The sequence below is a fragment of the Nothobranchius furzeri genome, chromosome 6, assembly GCF_043380555.1.
Source record: "Nothobranchius furzeri strain GRZ-AD chromosome 6, NfurGRZ-RIMD1, whole genome shotgun sequence".
NCBI lineage: Eukaryota > Metazoa > Chordata > Actinopteri > Cyprinodontiformes > Nothobranchiidae > Nothobranchius > Nothobranchius furzeri.
Genome location: NC_091746.1, coordinates 68,287,447 through 68,306,385, shown reverse-complemented (window position 1 = coordinate 68,306,385; position 18,939 = coordinate 68,287,447). Strand labels below are relative to the sequence as shown.

The following is an 18,939-nucleotide window of genomic DNA, read 5'->3' as shown; positions in this document are numbered from 1 at the left end:
AGTCAAAACGTAAGTTGGAACATGTGACACCCCTGCATTAAGCTCAGACTCACCTCCTCCTTCACAAACATACTCAAAACTAACTTTTACAAACTCATCTCCTCCACATAACTGACTCCTCAGACACAATTTATTCGTATTATTATAATTATTTTTTTTATTATTATTACTAGTAGTAGTAGAAGTGTAACTTCAAAACTTTTATCATTTAACTTTATTGTAAACGTATCTATTGCAATGTATATGTTCACATTAAAAAGCTCTGAAAAATGAACAGTATCATCATCATCAACAGATTTTTTAAGCTTAATGTCAAAGATGTACACTTTTCATTAGATTTATCTTATTTTTTCCATTTATTTTTTGTGTGTTGAAATGCAACAACTGTTTAAACACTTTTAAGGGAAAAAACATTTAATATGTTTTCATACACTCAAATGTTAGGGTGATGATCATGTGTAAAACATTAGTTCAGCATGTCCTCTAACACAGCAAATGAACAAACGGCCAGATCTCAGGAGGACCGTTTATGTATAAATAATTTTTATACTTTTGACTAGGCCTGGGAAAGTAACAAATTTTGCTGGACGATATTTTGTCCAACAAATTGTTGATGATAAACGATATCATTGTCAACATTATCTAGACCAAAATAACCACTAATATAATGTTAATATATCATAATAATGCAAGTACACCCTTTAAAATGCAACAAATAAACCTTCATTTAACATTGAAATGTCCAGAACCAGAACTTCTAAATGAATAAAAATAACAAACAAAAATTCAATAAAAAAGGAATCTCACTCCCTGTTAGAAAATGTTGCACCAAAAACAATAAAAAAAGACCCAAAACAATAAATACAATGGCCTATCCATTGTCAACAGCCAAAACTGCACTTCAATAATGGTAATAAATAAAAATAATAATAGAGTTGTACATTTTTTAACTTTGATATATATATATATATATATATATATATATATATATATATATATATATATATATATATATATTGAGGATGGAAAAATTATTGAGATGGGCACGTGACGTGTCAAGGGGTCTTTACATAACACCCCTCACCCCAAATCCGCACAAGCCTGCTGTGTCCCCCCCACTTCTGAAATCAAAATTTCGTCCCTGGACGGTGGTGAAATCGTTTCGATAAGAAAATGAACTTCATGTCAGAAAATACATTTGTTTACATCGAATCATCGTGTCTATCGGATGAAAATTTGAATAAACTCTTGTGTGTAGAAAAAAATCAGTTGTCTTTAAATGGAATAGACATTACGAAACGTCACAAAATGCCGCCCAAAAGAGGTGTAAATGTTCCGAGGTTCAGTGAATGTACCATGAAATGTGATTATTGTGGAGAAGACGACACTATAGATCATGTTATATTCATCGACATATATACATATTTGAAATACAATGTCATATTATATTTATATTATGTTATTACAATGTCAGAAATATCAGGCGGAAAGAAAATCTTAGTCAGATGAAAGTGAAACTGGATTTTGTTGCTTTATTGAGACATAATTCAAAAAGTGACTGTTTTCAGATTTTATTTCGGTTTTTGAAAGAGATAAGGATGTTTGGGAGACTTTGGGGTTTTTTCCCCCTGTTTGATTTTGTTTTGTGAGCGCTGTTCCAGACCACACTCCACACTAGTTGGTGGCAGTGATGCACCATTCGTTGTTTGCCGACCGCCAATAAAACACCAGAAGAAGAAGAAGAAGAAGAAGAAGAAGAAGAAGAATGTACCATCAGCTGTGTTTGACCAGATCAGGTGGAGGCTGGGCTGAGGGCGGTTCTGTTGTCTGTTGCCTAACAACAGGTCGAAAAGCTCGTAACGGTACCGGTAACGTAAAGTTTGTTTCGAGTTTGGGGGTAAATTTAACTTCTTGTTGCGGGTTTAGAGTCATTAGCGTAATGAAGTTTAATGGGCTAAAGGCAGGTTTAGCTCTGAACCAGCTAGCATCAGCAGTGTTGGCTCTTAGTGCCCCCGCCTGCTTCTACCGGTTTGTGAGAGCTGCTGCCCCCCCTTTCATGTGCTCATAAAGATGCGGCGACGTTATTGTCGCTGTATGTCAAAACGGGGGATTTACCAGATAACGGTTTGGGACATTTCCACCTTGACTCGCGCTCAATGCGACATGACGGCATCACGTGGCCTTTCTCTATGATCAGACCGTTTAAGCCAGCGATGCGTACGTCATCATATCAGATTCACTCGCCGGTGTCGGATTGCAACACTTGGCGTTACCGCTGTGCGCAGCCCAGCAGCGTCACTCGTCACATTTTGCATAATGACTGATCATTATGAAAATGTTAAGGTTCAACATGGGCAAATTAATCCGAACGGTGAGGAGGCAGAGGAGGAGGATGACAACGAGGAGCAGGTTCCTGTTTCGTCCCCCTCTGTTTGTGCCTCACCTGACCCCATCATCACCACACCTGGAACAGACGCATCCACCTCCTCTAATGTTGGTAAAAGAAACTGTAAAAGTGGAGTCAAGGCAGTTGGGGATGACGAGAACTCTTCTGGCAACCCAAACTCAAACTTTCCTTGGCCAGTCGTGCCTCCATATACGATGAAAAACTTCAACAGTCCAGGGAGTGGGCAGCAAGCCCTTAAAATCAAGGGATTAGGAAGGATACTGCAGGGCGAGTCAGAATCTAATGGAAACTATCCATCCAAAACCATACAAGCAAGCTGCAAGGATGGATTCGGTTTCTCAAGAAGACCTGTGACGGTGGACTCATCTAAAGCCAAAACCTCATTGAAAGCCTTGAAGTTATGCATCAAACGGCTCAAGTGGAAAGAGGTACTACACTGTAAAAAAACAAACAACAACAAAAAACGTTGATTTTTACGGTCAAATGCTGGCAGTTGAGGTTGCGTAAATGGTACCGTAAAATTACAGCCAAAATCTTTTTTTCTTTTACGGTATTTTTGTACCGTAAAGTGTTTTTGTTTTATGGAAAAGTGTTTTGCTGAAATCAGTATTTCACTGTAAATTGTGTTTTTCTCTAAGTAAACATTGTTTTACTGTAAAATGAACATAAAATTAATCTATGAAAAACAATTTGTGATATTAAAAAAATTATTTTTTCCACTAAAAACAAACATTTCCCTCGTAAAAAGGAAGATGTCCGCCACAAAAATCCAAAATTTTCCCCACTAAATACATAATTTTCCCCACTATAAACTAAATTTTTTCCCACTAAAAACAAGATCAATTTTCAGCCAGCCTAATGATTCAGTTGCTGTTATTATCAGATGATACAGAACCTTTTTAACTTTAGCGCTTTTAATCGTTAAATTCTGCAAGCTTATTTCACAAAGCAACTACTTACAAAAACTCCTAAATACAACACAAAAATGTCCACCTTATCTATCTATCTATCTATCTATCTATCTATCTATCTATCTATCTATCTATCTATCTATCTATCTATCTATCTGTCTATCTATCTATCTATCTATCTATCTGTCTGTCTGTCTGTCTGTCTGTCTGTCTGTCTGTCTGTCATTAATACTGTGACACTGTGAAAATCAGATGTTTAGATTTTTACACAGTAAATAAAAATGTTGTGCATTAATGATGAATCACTCTTGTAGACCCTAAGGAAGGCTGGGAGACGTTTCAGCTGTTACATTAAGGTGTTAAAATGTATATAATTTTTTTATTTGTGTTTTTTTTAGTGGTTGAAGGTTACAATACTAGCTTACTGCCTGAGTATATACATGTACCATTTGTTATTATGTTTCTTCAAATGATTCTCAAGTTTTAGTGCTGCAGTAACAATGGAATTTCCCAACGGTATGATCAATATATTTTATCCTATTTTTCTAAAAAGGGAACGCACATGGACGAGATTAGAGTTTTCCAAAATGGCACTAGGGGGTGCTAAAAGCCAAAACTGCCTAGTCTCGCTTTAATACATGCTATAGTGAAACGGTGTCTTCATTATGTATTATTAAGTAATGATTGGTAACTCAGTGACATGGGTGAACCGCTGTCTAATTTTATCAGCAATGACATTTGAACCCTTTTAGGTCTGGTTTCCAAAGCGATACATAGCTGTTACCATGCTCTGTCCGAGTGCTGCAGTGCCGCAGGCGTTTTGAAAGTACTTGTTATCGTTGACAGGATTACTGTTTGGTAGCCGTGCTCCTCTGTTTTTCATTATGGAATGAACATCAAGTAGAAACTAGAAAAACAACCTTTTAGCCAGTGCATATTTAGAAAACTTGGACCTATTGGAGGACTTTTCACATATGATTCAGTGAGAATCATTAGCCGTAAGCCCCTCTAATCCAATATACCTTCAGGCTTCTTTGGGACAGAGATAATAGCAACCCGACGGATCGAAAGAAAGCTTCAGAAAGTACGACAAATAACACGGTACTTTATCTTAGGCTTAGTGTTCCGATAGGGACTGAGCTAAATAAACTTTTAAATCTTTCAATAGCTTTAGGATTTATTATAGTGTGTATTTAAACAGAAATCTTCTAATGTAAGTGCAGATAGAGATACTGAACTTTTAATATTTGCAGCATCTGTTGCAATGGAAAGCACCAGTAGAACCAAGCAGAAGATGGCGATATACAGGTTTAATCCTCAGAAACCACTTGAATGAATCTGGCCTCCTTTCCTGATGTGATCAGACCACTATACACCGTGGCGTGTGTGTGTGTCACGGTATTTATAGCAGGTCTTTGCTGTCAGGCAGGGCCTCCCTGCTGTACAGTGTCACGCCAACACATTAGTGGGATGCAACTCTGTCACATGTTGAGCTCATCACTCAACAGCTGAAGAGGTCAGATCCTGTTTAGGCTGATAATGATGGGCTGCTGACCTTCTAGTGTTGTAAGATTGTTCTGATGTCATTAAAATGAAAGGTAAACACGTAAGTTTTTACACTTATTTATCAACTCCCGTTTTGAGTTTTAATTCATCACATCATCGGAGAAGTTAAAGTTGACTTGTTTGAGTGTCCTTTTATAATTGGCATTTATAAAGATCTTAGAGACTGAGAATATTAAAGGGGTCCTAGAACAACTCTTTTTTGTAATGAAACCCTTATATTGAGCATGTATTTAGTTTGTGAAAGATTTGCTCCAATTCCACTGTAGGAGTTGTGGGAGTGTTCAGTGGAAGGAGGAAGGGGACCAGGTAAATAAACTGGCTCTGTCCTCTCAGCTGTTACATCTCCATACATAATCTAACTTTATAGGACTTTGCTAAGACATCAGCATATAGCGACCATTTCGGCTTTGAGTGACGTCACTGATGAGCACAAAAAAGTGTCCATGGACATTAATATCATTAAAATACTTTATGACCACAAAGCGGCATAAAATATGGCAACTGGGAGAGATTTCTGCTGCAGGTTTGAAGCTAATATTGTGATGCTAACAGAGGTTATGATGAGAGAGACGCATCAGAAGATGTCTGCAACATTTTTTTGGCATGTGAGCTACTTTTACACAATGAAAGTACAGAAGAGCTACTACCATACCCAAGGTCCAAAATTAACACTCGCCACTCGCCAAATGCGAGTAAATTGCTCCATTTGGCGAGTAAATTTTTGAGCTCTACCTGCCACCTGGCGAGTAAATGTTTGCACCAAATTAGTTATGTTTATCCGTCATCTTCCACGGATTTCTGATACTCCTCCCGCCTGCATGCAACGTACACAAACGTACGCGAAACATGAACGCCGCATCCAACGTCATTTCCACCTATCCCATTCAATCAGTTCATCAAGTTAGCCGTTCGCTTCGTGTTAAAACTAGCGGTGAAATGTGGCGGTTTTTAACTGGAGTCTGCCAGCCTTCCAAAAGAAAACTCGTCGAACTGGAAGAAAAACCACCAGGACCAGTGGCAACCAGAAGATTTTGTGAAAAGTGGCGAACTGGAGATGGCGGAGTCATGAGACAATGGCTACATTATGATGGCCACGTAGCGTTGCTGCCTTTCACAGACAACTGGCCCTCGGCATTCTTCAAATATCCAAAAAATGCCCATACTTCCCACTTTGTCTTCTTTGAGGGATAATAAATGTCCCGAGTGCTTCCGTCTCCTCCTGCCATTATTTCAGCTTTAGCTTAAAGAAAGTTTTGGTCGTAAACAACAAAGTGCGCATGTGCCGCCGGCAACATCCAGCAGATGATACGGTGGCTGGTAAGGGTCACCGCGCCTACACCGCAGCCACGGTAATCCACCGAGATAATATATATATATATATATATATATATATATATATATATATATATATATATATATATTTTTTTTTTAAACAAGACTGTTATTATTTACTGTCAACTTTTTTACCGGGGTTTACTGTTACACCGGTTACCGTGACAACCCTAGCCCTGACACACTTTCAGATATTCTCATGCTGCAGCTGTGTTTTCCAGAGATCAAGGACTAGGACCCAAATGAGGCTGTAATGCTTTGGCACAAAGACGGTGTCAGAAGCAGGAGGCCAGACTTCATGGACAGAGAAAACAAGGAGTCTGACTAGATTTCAATGAAAGAGTTCATAAAAACATCTCTAAAAATAAATAAATAGTAAAAATGACAAAAGAGTTGTTTTCCTTATTAATTGAAGTTTTAATTATTTTGTCACTCTGTTTGGAATCAACATAATATAGAATTACATGCTTTAGCTAGATCTAAATCATTTAGAATTTTGGCCGGTAAAAAATATGCTTGGCCGGTAGATTTTCATCATCTACCAGCCAACTTGGCCGGTGAGTAAAAAATTTAATTTCGGACCCTGACCATACCATTTCTTCACATTGATACCTTCCATGTGTGAATATCGCTATGCTTACTATAGTAACATACATTGTATTCACAAGTTGATTTCTCTGTGTTTCAATACATTAATATAAAGAAAAGTACAAGGAAAATATTGATGTTCTTAAAATCAAATAAAACAAAACATTTTGTTTTTTAGCTTATTTGATACTTTCAGATAATAAATAACACAACTATCATATTTATGGGATTTTGCTCTTGAAAGTTGAGCTTTGCTTCAATAACTGCTGGTAATATGATGCTTTGCTGCATTTTTGGGTGATAATATTAAAATAGAGTTTATCCTTCTGCCTCTGGATCAGCTGATGTGCAGGTCTGATGGCTGTGTGCAACAGAGCGAGAGATATTTAAAAATCGTTGCTAAATGAGAAAATCAGCTGAAACTGTTGAGGGAAATTTGTTGAAACTAAATCACAGGAGATGCTCAGCGTTTGGATCCCCGTGTTCATCACGTGGTCCTAAACAAACTGCATTTAATTTGCGTTAACAAGTTATTACTGCAGATGGGACTTTACAGTTGCCCAGAATATTTTACTGAGGATGTTTTTCTGAAACCAGGTCTCTGTAACCGACGTCACCCTGTCTTCTTCAGTCATCCACCTGCACCCTCATAGATCAGAAATGAGGATCTGTCCTACAACCTGAGCAATCTGCATATTTCCAGTAGAACATGTTTGCCAGAAAGATTTGTACAATAATCAGACTTTTTATTTCACTTCAAAATTCAAGTTTTAGATTAGCCATTACAAAAAACGGGGACGACTTGCCATCAGAATTAAAAGCTGTCCCTCGTTTAATGACATGTCAGGCAGGATGGCTCACTGGCTGCTTCCAGACAAGCAACTTCAAGTGCGAGCTACCGGTATCTCGCGAGCGACGTGTTGGGACCCCTGGTCTAGGAGTGGGAAAATTGGTTGGAATCGCCCTTTCCTAATTGGTAACATAAAACATATGAACATTGGCAAATACATTAACTCCTTGGTGGATTTGATTCATGATTATGATCCAGTTATTCTGGATTAACTTGAAACATCAAAAAACATTAGAAAACCTTCCAGAATATTAAGAGTAGTGTTGTCAAAAAAATCGATACCCAGATATAAATCGATACTAAAAGTGGTATCTAAATGAGATATTCCATCCCTGTGGTATCGATATTATGGACTATTATACACAGCCTTCTTCAAGTACACCGACACGCACGACAGCCAGATGCCGTAAAGCAGCCTCCGCCTCCCAGACAAACAGAAGAAGACGCCGCATGGCTACATTGCAATTTCCCACGCGACTTGTCTCCGATCCAAGTTTTGTCTGCCAAATAAATAAACAAAAACATAAACAGTGAATTTGGGAGGCGCTTCACAGCCTGAAGTGGAATAAAGGCTTCTAAAATGATGACGGACGACAGTGTCTTTATCTTGAACATTTAATGCTCATTTCATAACGTGAGCAACATCCAAACCTTTTAACGTCTCTTTTTTCTCTCGTCAAGTACAACACAATCAGCGAAGAAGAGTGCATTTCCTGAAGGTTCCCTTCAAAATAAAATACTTGCACAAATACATTTTCAGTGCTAACAACAGGACTGTATTTCTTTAGTAACTAAATACTTAAATGAAAAATAAGTCACAACACAGCCCAACTTAATTAGCATACCAAGTCCAACACGTAGTTGTATATTCACGCTTATGTGCTTAAAGGAAAACTCCCGTTTATTGCAACCTGGACTTAATATCTAGCATGCAGTACGTTTGTTTACTCACGCTGACAACTTTGGTGCTACTTGGATTCCCCGGGGTATTTAGATCCATCGGCGAATCGCCATCAGTGTATATCCATATAACGGGTGCGGACGGGCACCCATGGTGCAGCCTCGAAGTAAGACATTATCTGCACCAAAACATCTCAATGTCAAAAGGTTTTGTTAGGAATCATTAACGTGATTCCCCTGTTCGTTTGGAGCGGGTCTGGGATTTCTAGGCGTAAACAGACTAGCTGCGGCTAATCTAACCGGCACTTTTTAATGACGTCACTGCCGTGCGCCAATCTGTTTTTATTAAGATTACCGGTAGATGTACCTTTGTCCTACTGTGGAGAAATTTGTTTTCTCCCTTTATTGACCAACAGAGTTGTTCAAAAGTACAGAACAAAACATATGGCATTACAGCTTATGACAAAAATGCACCTTAAACAGAGTTTAAGCAGCAAAACATCACTCTGCAAATAGTGTATATATAGTGAGACAATTCATGATTTAAAGTGTTAACTTTCACCAGTTTTTGTATGCACGTTTTAAAAAATGCTGATACTTGAAAGGTTTAAGCACTTAATACACTTAATTCTTAACATTTAATTTTTGCAATATAAATTGAGGAATGTTAGTTTTTGAATAAACTTGTTCAATAAATTGGTGTTTTTAAATAGTATCAATCGAGTATCGAGTCCCCCCCCCCCCCCCGTATCGAATCGAGTTTGAAATTTTAGTATCGTGACAACCCTAATTAAGAGATTAGTTTATCTCATTTTCTTCCTCCTTTGCAGTGTGGTGGATTTCCAGTGCCTGGACTTTTTTAAAATGGTCTGAGTGGTTTGACAAAAGTGTCTACTGTGTCTACAGTTATGGATGTGTCGTTGACTGTTATATAATAGGATTCACAAGAATCTTAGCTTTCTAATGATGAAGGATACACATATGTATATAGAACGAGGGTTGAAGTTTATTGCCTATACGCTAGACTAATTCATATGGCATAAAAAATAAACTCATAAAAAATTATCAGCGAAGGGCTTGGACTCTCACTGATGATCGATTTTAATTCATCCATTCACTCAACCTTAGTGTCTGCTCACGATCAGGGTATCTGCAGGTCCTTAAAAAGTCTTAAAAAGTCTAAAATTTGCTTTTCCAAATTTAAGGCCTTAAAAATCCTTAAAAATTACAAATAATCCTTAAATTCATTTTCCAAAGGTCTTAAATTACCAAAGACCCAATAAACAAGATTCTTTTATTTCTATAAAAATTTTGTGAATTTCTAGTTTGTGTTCAGCATTTTTTGTGTATGACATTTGCATAAGCGGAACCGTACACATTCAGTTGGTTGTGAAAGGGGACTATTTTTAGATGAGCACATTAGCTGGTTAAGCTAGTGGGAGCTTGCACCATGGGGAAGTGCAAGTTTAATGGTAACTAGATGGCTAATCCCACGTTCGCAACGTGGTCAGCACCGTTTCCAGGCAATAACTGGAAATTATAGCTTAAATTTAATTAAAAAAAAAAGCTTAAATTTGGTCAAAGTGGCCTTAAAAAGGTCTTAAAATGTCTTAAATTTGGCTCCCTTAAACCTGCAGATACCCTGTATGATGTGTTATTGCATCTTTTCTCAAAACAAACAGTTTCTTTATGGCCATTACAAAACCACTAATCTGCATAGGAAAGCAGGTCAAGACGACACTATAATATTCTACATTAGACACCTCAAGCTGCCTACAACAAGGTAAATGCTGTTTTCAGTTCTAGAACCCGTTACATTCCTGCCAGGGTGTGTATCCAGACTCCAGTAAGACAGGATCGAATGGTCAGAGCGGTTTTTACAAGGCAGGACCTGATCAGTCTTAAGAGTTTAAGCTAGGTTGGTGAACTCCGTTTAAGTTTGGGTTGAAGTTGCTTTGAAAACAAAAGCTAGGCTTTGTGCTAAAAGGAACACTTCCCTCAAAATCTTTATATAGAAACCGCTCATTGCGAAAAGTGGAACTCCCTACCCAAACCTTCTGTAGGCAGATTGTTTCATACACTGCAACCAACCATCTCAACAACCTGCTATTATCCTGGGTCTCGCCCACAGAAGAAACAGCCTTTCTTGTTTACAAAAACAGAAATTTGTTTTGAATTAATTGCTCTGGTCATCTTCTGTTTTCTCCTCTCGTGCTGTCCTCAGTTTCCTTTGGGAAGACGAGCTCCTTGTGATATCTACTGGCATGGTGTTTCCTTCCATGACAACGAAAACATTGTGTCAGGGCTGGTCAACAAGTTCCCAGGTGATGCACTGGTTCCACTTACCACTGAGGTGTAGTGAACTCTTACTAGAAGAAATAAATCTCTAAAAACATTTCATCTGCATTAGTACTGAGCACGGGTGATGGGAAAAGACTGTCCACTGATGTTTATTTTGACTTTTGTAATTGATGTTGACGTGTGTTGGGCAGCTCCTACAAGTCATTAAAGGGAATGAGTTAAACATTTATTCTTTTCATTCCACTATAACAGTCAGTTCATTAAAGCTACATGTACGCATTTTAAATTGTGTGTCCTGCAGCGAAGACGTTCTTTATTAAAATGGCAGTCCATGTTATTACAGAGCGCTGTCTGTGTGCGTTTCACCTTTTGCAGGGATGGTTGAAATGCTGAGGAAGATCAACCTGAGCAGGGCAATGCGGACCATGCAGGAGCTCTTCCCAGAGGAATACAACTTCTATCCCCGTTCCTGGATCCTTCCTGAAGAGTACCGGCAGTTTTCTGCCCAGGTGTGGTTCCGGCACTTAACAACAATACTGGAACTGAAAACGGTGCTGTCGATCTACTGCCTGTTGCAGATCGGGTGTTAACTTTTAAAAGAATGCCACCTGTTTAAGAGCTGCAGCCTAAAGTTGTTTTAAACAGATGTTTCTATCAGTTATTCATTACCACTCGCCTTGACTACGCCAACTCCGTTCTAATCACATGTGACAAACGCTTCCTGCCTCAGCGTAGGGTTGGGCATCGATCGGAACCGGTTCCAACTGTTAGTTTTTCCCTGAATCGTTCAAAGTTTATTTCAATTCCTAGTTTCGATTTCTAGCATGCCAACCGGAAGAGAAATTCGCAGCCAATCTCCGTGAAAAATAATTGTGATCTGCGAATTGTGATCAACGCTTTTCAGAGCTGATCACACCCAGCTGTCTGTGTGCAGCACGAGTCACCCCATCCCCCACCCGGCACGCAGCGGCCAAATATAAACAAACGCGTCTGCTGAACGTTTACTCCGTAATGTAGACTTGAACTCCTGCAGCGTAGAGGAAACTTGTTAAAATACGTCAACACGGTGGATTTAATAGAAGCTTTAAAGAACAAACTCTGGACGGTGTGAGGTGAGTTTGTCTCACTGCAGAAATAAAAACACACGGAGCGTCAGCAGTCAGACGCAGCCGCTCACCAACGTGTGTGTGTGTGTGTGTGTGTGTGTGTGTGTGTGTGTGTGTGTGTGTGTCAGAAAGCTGAACAGTAACCTGTAGAATAATTAGTCATCATGTTAGAGGAGCTTCTCTGTGGTAGACCACACCAGCTTCTGCCACATTAAATACTTATAATAACAATAATAATACAGTGGTGTGAAAAACGATTTGCCCCCTTCCTGATTTCTTATTCCGTTGCATGTTTGTCACACAAAATGTTTCTGATCATCAAACACATTTAACCATTAGGCAAAGATAACACAGGTAAACACAAAATGCAGTTTTGAAATGATGGTTTTTATTATTTAGGGAGAGAACAAAATCCAAACCTACATTGCCCTGTGTGGAAAAGTAATTGCCCCTGAACCTAATAACTGGTTGGGCCTCCCTTAGCAGCAGTAACTGCAAACAAGTGTTTGCAATAACTTGCTACGAGTCTTTTACAGCACTCTGGAGGAATTTTGGCCCACTCATCTTTGCAGAATTGTTGTAATTCAGCTTTATTTGAGGTTTCCTAGCATGAACCGCCTTTTTAAGGTCATGCCATAGCATCTCAAGAGGATTCAGGTCAGGACTTTGACTAGGCCTCTCCAAAGTCTTCATTTTGTTGTTCTTCAGCCATTCAGAGGTGGATTTGCGGGTGTGTTTTGGGTCATTGTCCTGCTGCAGCACCCAAGGTCGCTTCAGCTTTAGTTGACGAACAGATGGCCGGACGTTCTCCTTCAGGATGTTTTGGTAGACAGTAGAATTCATGGTTCCATCTATCACAGCAAGCTGTGACTTTATAACCTTTACCAGACTGATGGATCTCAATTACTTTTGTTCTCATTTGTTCTTGAATTTCTTTGGATCTTGGCATGATGTCTAGCTTTTGAGGTGCTTTTGGTCTACTTCTGTGTCAGGCAGCTCATATTTAAGTGATTTCTTGATTGAAACAGGTGTGGCATTAATCAGGCTTGGGGGTGGCTACAGAACTTGAACTCAGGTGTGAAACACCACAGTTGGGTTATTTTTTAACAAGGGGGGCAATTACTTTTCCACACAGGGCAATGTAGGTTTGGATTTTGTTCTCTCCCTAAATAATAAAAACCATCATTTCAAAACTGCATTTTGTGTTTACTTGTGTTATCTTTGACTCACGGTTAAATGTGTTTGATGATCAGAAACATTTTGTGTGACAAACATGCAACAGAAGGGGGCAAATAGTTTTTCACACCACTGTAAATCACACACAAAGTTGTGAAATTTCCTTTCTGAACTATTTCTGTTGAGCGTTTTAATGTTTAAAATCAGTTCGATTGTTACTGACAGCAGCTACATTTAAGCTTCACTTCCTGTTCTGACTGAACGCTGCTGCAGCGTGGAGGTGTAGTTCTCAGTCATCCTGGACATGATCATCCTGAGAGTTTTAGCTGGAAACAGCTGCACGTTTCTGGATATGTTGGAGACATTTAGCCTCTCATCCCAGAGGCTGCTTCCAGACTTTGGTTGTGGTCAGAAACAAACACACTGGTTGTGCTGCAAGTCTTTTTCTTTTTTCTCCAAAACATGTTTTTGTCTAAATGAAGGTGATGTTGTTGTTCATAGAGTTAAAATTCATGTTGAAGTTAAGATTATTTCATCTAGTAGGACCTGTGGTTAGCCGGCTCATGTAAAACACGTTATGTCTTGAAAGAATCGGAATCGGGAATCGATAAGAACGGAATCGAAACGAGGAATTGGAATCAGAATTGGAATCGTTCAAAATTAAAACGATGCCCAACCCTACTCAGCAGGATGCATAAAGGATAAAATGCATAGGTTTCTTATAAATGCAGCCACATTACCCCTGTTCTGTCCAGCTTACATAGGCTCCCGGTGCACCATCAAATCCACTTCAAGCTTCTAACTTTAGCGGACAACGCTGTGAATGGCTAAACAACTCCCTATCTCCGTACGTCGCTCGTGCCGTTTGTTCCCTATGTTCTGCTGACCCTAGGCATCTGTGTGTTCCGATGATGTCCTACAAATCGTGTGGGGAGAGCGCGAGCTTTCTCACGTCACTCCCAAACTGTGGAATGCTCTCCTGCCCCACATTAGGTGGTCTCTGTCTTTTAATGGGTTTAAGTCACAACTGAAAACTCACTATTTTAGCGTAGCTTTTACTCAGTTACTCTATATTTTCCCCCTCCTTCAGTGTCTGTTAGTTTAGCTCCACTCTTGGACTGTTTATTATATATACAAATATCTTATGTTGCCTTTTGATGGTTTTAAACTTCTTACTGTCTTCTATCACTTTGGTTTTTATCCAGTATCTTTGATTATCTTGGCTCTGTACGGGTCCTCGGTTTTAAACGTGCTTCACAAATAAAGAGATGGATATTCTCAATTTGGTCTAAAATGTATTTTCCAACTAACTATTAATAGACATTATAGAAATGTAAAGACGACGAGCTGGTAGCCAATAACACACCAGAAATGCTTCTCAAAAAGAACACGATGACCAGTAAAACGTGTTTCTTTTTGCTTAATAAATATGACTTCTACATCGTTCTCGTTCCCAGATCCCATTGTTTCATTTGATTGGCTCCACATCTTTTTGCTCATTACGTTTCTCCACGTACTACTAGAGAGTTGAAAGTCATTTTCTGTGTTTTAATGATTTGCTTGGTGTTGTAAATTTAATGTAATTTGAGGTAAAAATTGGTTTAATTTATTTAACTCTGTATTTTAATAATGTATGAATGCATAATTAAGAATTCATATATTCCCGGTGTTTTTTGCTAGAAAATTAACATTTATAACCTGTTTACAACTCAGTGGTAATATCCAGTATGGATACTCTATTATAGCAAATTAAGAAGTAGTGTTTTGTCCTTTCAGACAACATGCAAACTCATAAATAATTTGCATAAAAATCTTTTAATCAACGCAAGAGGTTATAATTCACAGTAAGGTGACAGCATATACTGTCCAGCTGGGGGTGCCAGATCATCAATTTTTATATCACATTTATGGTTATGATTCCTGTGTTGAAACAATAACATAAATGTTTTATTAATAATGTGTTTGACTTGCTAGTTCATTAACACCTGTGAGGGATTTTGGTAGATGGAAAGCTTCCCTGTTAGGGTTTTGTTTCTAGACTTTAAAGCTTTGATTCTGGTTTTTGTTGAACTTGGCAACCAAAACTGTAAACTTTTTCCATTCACTCAGACTCAAAACTTACTAATATTTGTTCCCCCCACCTTTTCTCACTTGCACCTCTGCTGCAGATTCGCTTGTTGAAGGAGAAGGATACCACAATGAACACCACTTTCATTGTTAAGCCGGATGGAGGCTCCCAGGGGGACGGTATCTACCTCATCCGTGACCCCAGCGACCTAAAGCCTATGGTGGGTTCACAGGCCAAACAGGCTGTGGTCCAAGAATACATCCCAAAGCCGTTACTCATCGACAAGCTCAAGTTTGATATCCGCCTTTATGTGCTGATCAAGTCCTTGGAGCCACTAGAGATCTACATTGCCAAAGAAGGCCTGACCCGATTTTGCACCGAACCTTACGAGGTAGCCTTTATGATGCTGATTATTATTCTGATAAAAAAATCTATTTGTGCTTATGTAGTTTCTGATTGATTTGTGGTGGATTGCAGGAGCCGAGCCAGAAGAACCTGAGCCATGTCTTTATGCACCTGACAAACTACTCCCTCAATGTCCACAGCGGCAACTTTGTGCACTCGGATAGCCAGAGCACAGGCAGCAAGCGCACCCTGTCCAGCGTGCTGTACAGGCTGGCAGCTAAAGGTGTAGACATCAAGTGGGTGTGGTCGGATATCATTGCCCTTGTTATCAAAACCTCCATTGCTGTGGTGCCTGAGCTTAAAGTCTATTATCAAGCAGATATCCCGCCTGGTAAACCTGGGCCCACATGCTTCCAGGTGGGTAAACAACAATGGTGATTTGCAAACTGTGGTGATGTAGCTGCTGCTGATCCCCGACAGGAAGCTAAAGTTTAGAACCACAACCCAGCAACACAGCTATAGCCACTTTCTCCGAGTTGCAGCAATAGAGCGGTTGATTTCATGTTGTAGTATTTGAATGGGACCTTCATGTCACAGATGACTGCTTTAAACCTCCACTGGTACCAGAGTGGGTACTCTGACAAATTTCTTCTGCATTTGGGACAAAACATGCATCCTGTTCACAAAGGACGCACATAATGATCTGGGGCCTCATTTATCAAGCTTGCTTACACACAAAACTGGGTCGGAAAACTGCGTAAGTAACTTTCCACGCAAACTTTGGGATTTATGAAAGAAAACTTAGCGGAAAAATGTGCGCAACTTTAAGTTGATGAAGGACCTCGCTTACGCACATTTTGGACATGGAGAGCACCTGCAGTGCTGCTGCTGAGAATAAAATAATGAATTCCAGCAGCATTATCACTTGTACCACTTTGTGCACGCACTCGCGCACTCACTCACACACACACACTCTCTCTCACACACACACACTCACACACCCTGAAGTGCAGAATACGGAATGCTGAATATCAGCAGGGGCAGATTGAGAGTGTCATGCATCTGTGACAGTGTGAGTGTCCTGTCACTGACCCGATTGATCATGTGCCATGGCTATTCGGCCAAAGGAGATCTCCATTTGGCTGACTGGTTAGCGTGCGTGACTCTCACCCGGTAGTCTGGGGATCGAATCCTAATCGGACCAATTTTTTTTATACCCGCCACAGATCTCTCTGAAGAATTCAGCATTGACGGCTTCAGCAACGCTGTGCCACTCTGTGGATTTTCTCTTATTTGTTTTTGCAAAAGCACTTCCTTTCATTTCTCCACCTCACCCACAAGTACCTCAATTTCTGCTTGTGAAATAGCGCTTCCTTGACCTGTGGTCGTGATCGAAATGCTGCAACGAGCCGGCTTATGTATATGCATGAGATCCACAAGGCACTTTGCATTGACCATTTATGGCAGAAAGTGGGCGTGTTGAGGGCAGGATGTGACTAAAAAGCAGCTGAGAACCTTTCTTGTAACTCTCTGATTTATGAAGCAGTGATTGCGTGCAGCTGTGCATACTCCATGTTTGATAGATCGCAAACCTATTTGGTTTAAGTACTTTTTTTTTCTGCTGAGCTTAAGTACGGTTTTAGTAAGGATTCTACGCAATGTTTGATAAATGAGACCCCTGTACAGGATATGTGTCTTAGGCGACCGACTTGGTAGTCCAGTGGTTAGAGTAACTGTCTGGCATGCTGCTTTACACCGGCACAACTCTCGATTTTTTCGTCTTTTTTAGCTACACTTGCCAGTTTGATGTTTTCAATCCTTGATTGTATTGTTTAAAATATAAGGACTAAACTGTTTCTTTTTTTACTTTCTTGGTTTATTTAGCCAGTGTGAGTCCATGTGTGCTGCTTGGAAATGACCAAATTCAAAGATCTTTAGGGATACAACATTGCAGAAAATAATCAATTAAACTAAAATAAATAAATTATGGAATCTGCTTCAGCCGATTAAACAAATTACTGCTGACACCAGGAGGCAAAACGAGATGAAAGGCAGGCACTCTAACCACTGGACTACCAAGGCCAATACAGCAGTTTACCTGCCTAAGAGGCTGTAAGTGTGTTTTTTCAGAGCTGGTGTGGGCGGAGCTTTACTGAAACGGATCGTTTCATTTACGGGTATAAATTCAAGGCAAAGAATATGTCTAAGATAAAAGAACATTTCAATGGTGCCATTGGTAATATTTGATCATATATTGTGCATCCTTTGCACTCAAAGATTGAAGATGGAACCTTTAAATCTTTTTTTTATTTAGTCATGTAAAACCTTGCTATGGATCCATCAGGAATGGAAACATTTATCTGTGATAAAATAATGATGGCTTTTAACAAATACATGTTTAAAAACTAGTAGGAGGATTTTTTTAAATATTCAAGTTTTTCTATATTCATATACATAATTAGGCATAAGTACCAAAGAGCTTCAGTCTTAACAGCTTTCTCTTGGCCTGTGCTGAATATTTCACATTCTCATTTATTCTATCTGCCCTCAATTGTTTTACACAATCTCTATTTATTGAACTATTTAGTAAACTCAAGTGTGAGGCCAACTAATATAAAAAAGTTACAGCACTTCTTTTATAGGTAGTTTTAATGTTGGTGTTTGTCCCTCAGTTATTTACCTTGTCTAATTCAGGTGTAGGCAGTCCTGGTCCTTGAGTGCCACTATCCAGCATGTTTTATCTGTTTCTCTGCTCCAACACACCTGATTTTAACCATCAGATAATTAACGGGCTTCTGTAGAGCTAGAAAACCAGGTGAACAGATGATTTAGTGTTAAATTTGGTGTGTTAGAGCAGAGAAACACCTGAACCATGCTGGATAGCATCACTCAGGGACCAGGATGGTCCACCCCTGCAATAGATTATCATTAATAAACATTAACAGTATTAGTTTGCTCACAACTTTATCAAATCAGTAGAATGAACCTGGATACTGTGTTTCTAATGAATGGGATGTTGCTTCTAACCTTTTGTGTGTTTATGGCAGCTGTTTATTTAACATCCCCTTGATCCTAAAGACAAAATTCACTGATGGCCTTGATGCACATAATAAAGTCCCTCTAGTGTTTTAAACCATGACCACTCATTGGCCACAATTGCTCCATAGTGTGACAAACACTGAATTTGCTGACAGTGTTATTGTTCCTGAAACATCACAACACATGTTTATGTGGACTGCCTGTGAAAGCCTTTCTCAGCTTTTAGGGCTGGTCATCCAATCAAGTGGAAAATTAAGTTTAATCAGATGGTATCCACTTGCTTTACACCAGTGTGTGATAATTATAAAACCATATTGAGCATGTATTCTAATTATATATCAGTATAATAT

At 39.2% G+C, this 18,939-nt stretch overlaps 1 protein-coding gene across 1 annotated transcript in view; it reads left to right on the top strand.

Annotated features, from left to right (window-relative positions):
• Nucleotides 1–1,340: 1,340 nt before the first annotated feature.
• The window catches only part of ttll11 (tubulin tyrosine ligase-like family, member 11), a 36,187-nt gene continuing 18,588 nt past the window's right edge, over nucleotides 1,341–18,939 (top strand). The window contains exons 1-5 of the mRNA XM_015943236.3: nucleotides 1,341–2,835; nucleotides 10,779–10,878; nucleotides 11,231–11,364; nucleotides 15,306–15,596; nucleotides 15,683–15,967. Of these exons, the coding sequence (XP_015798722.3) occupies nucleotides 2,317–2,835; nucleotides 10,779–10,878; nucleotides 11,231–11,364; nucleotides 15,306–15,596; nucleotides 15,683–15,967 (1,329 nt within the window). The 5' untranslated portion in view covers nucleotides 1,341–2,316. The remainder of the gene's footprint in view (nucleotides 2,836–10,778; nucleotides 10,879–11,230; nucleotides 11,365–15,305; nucleotides 15,597–15,682; nucleotides 15,968–18,939) is intronic.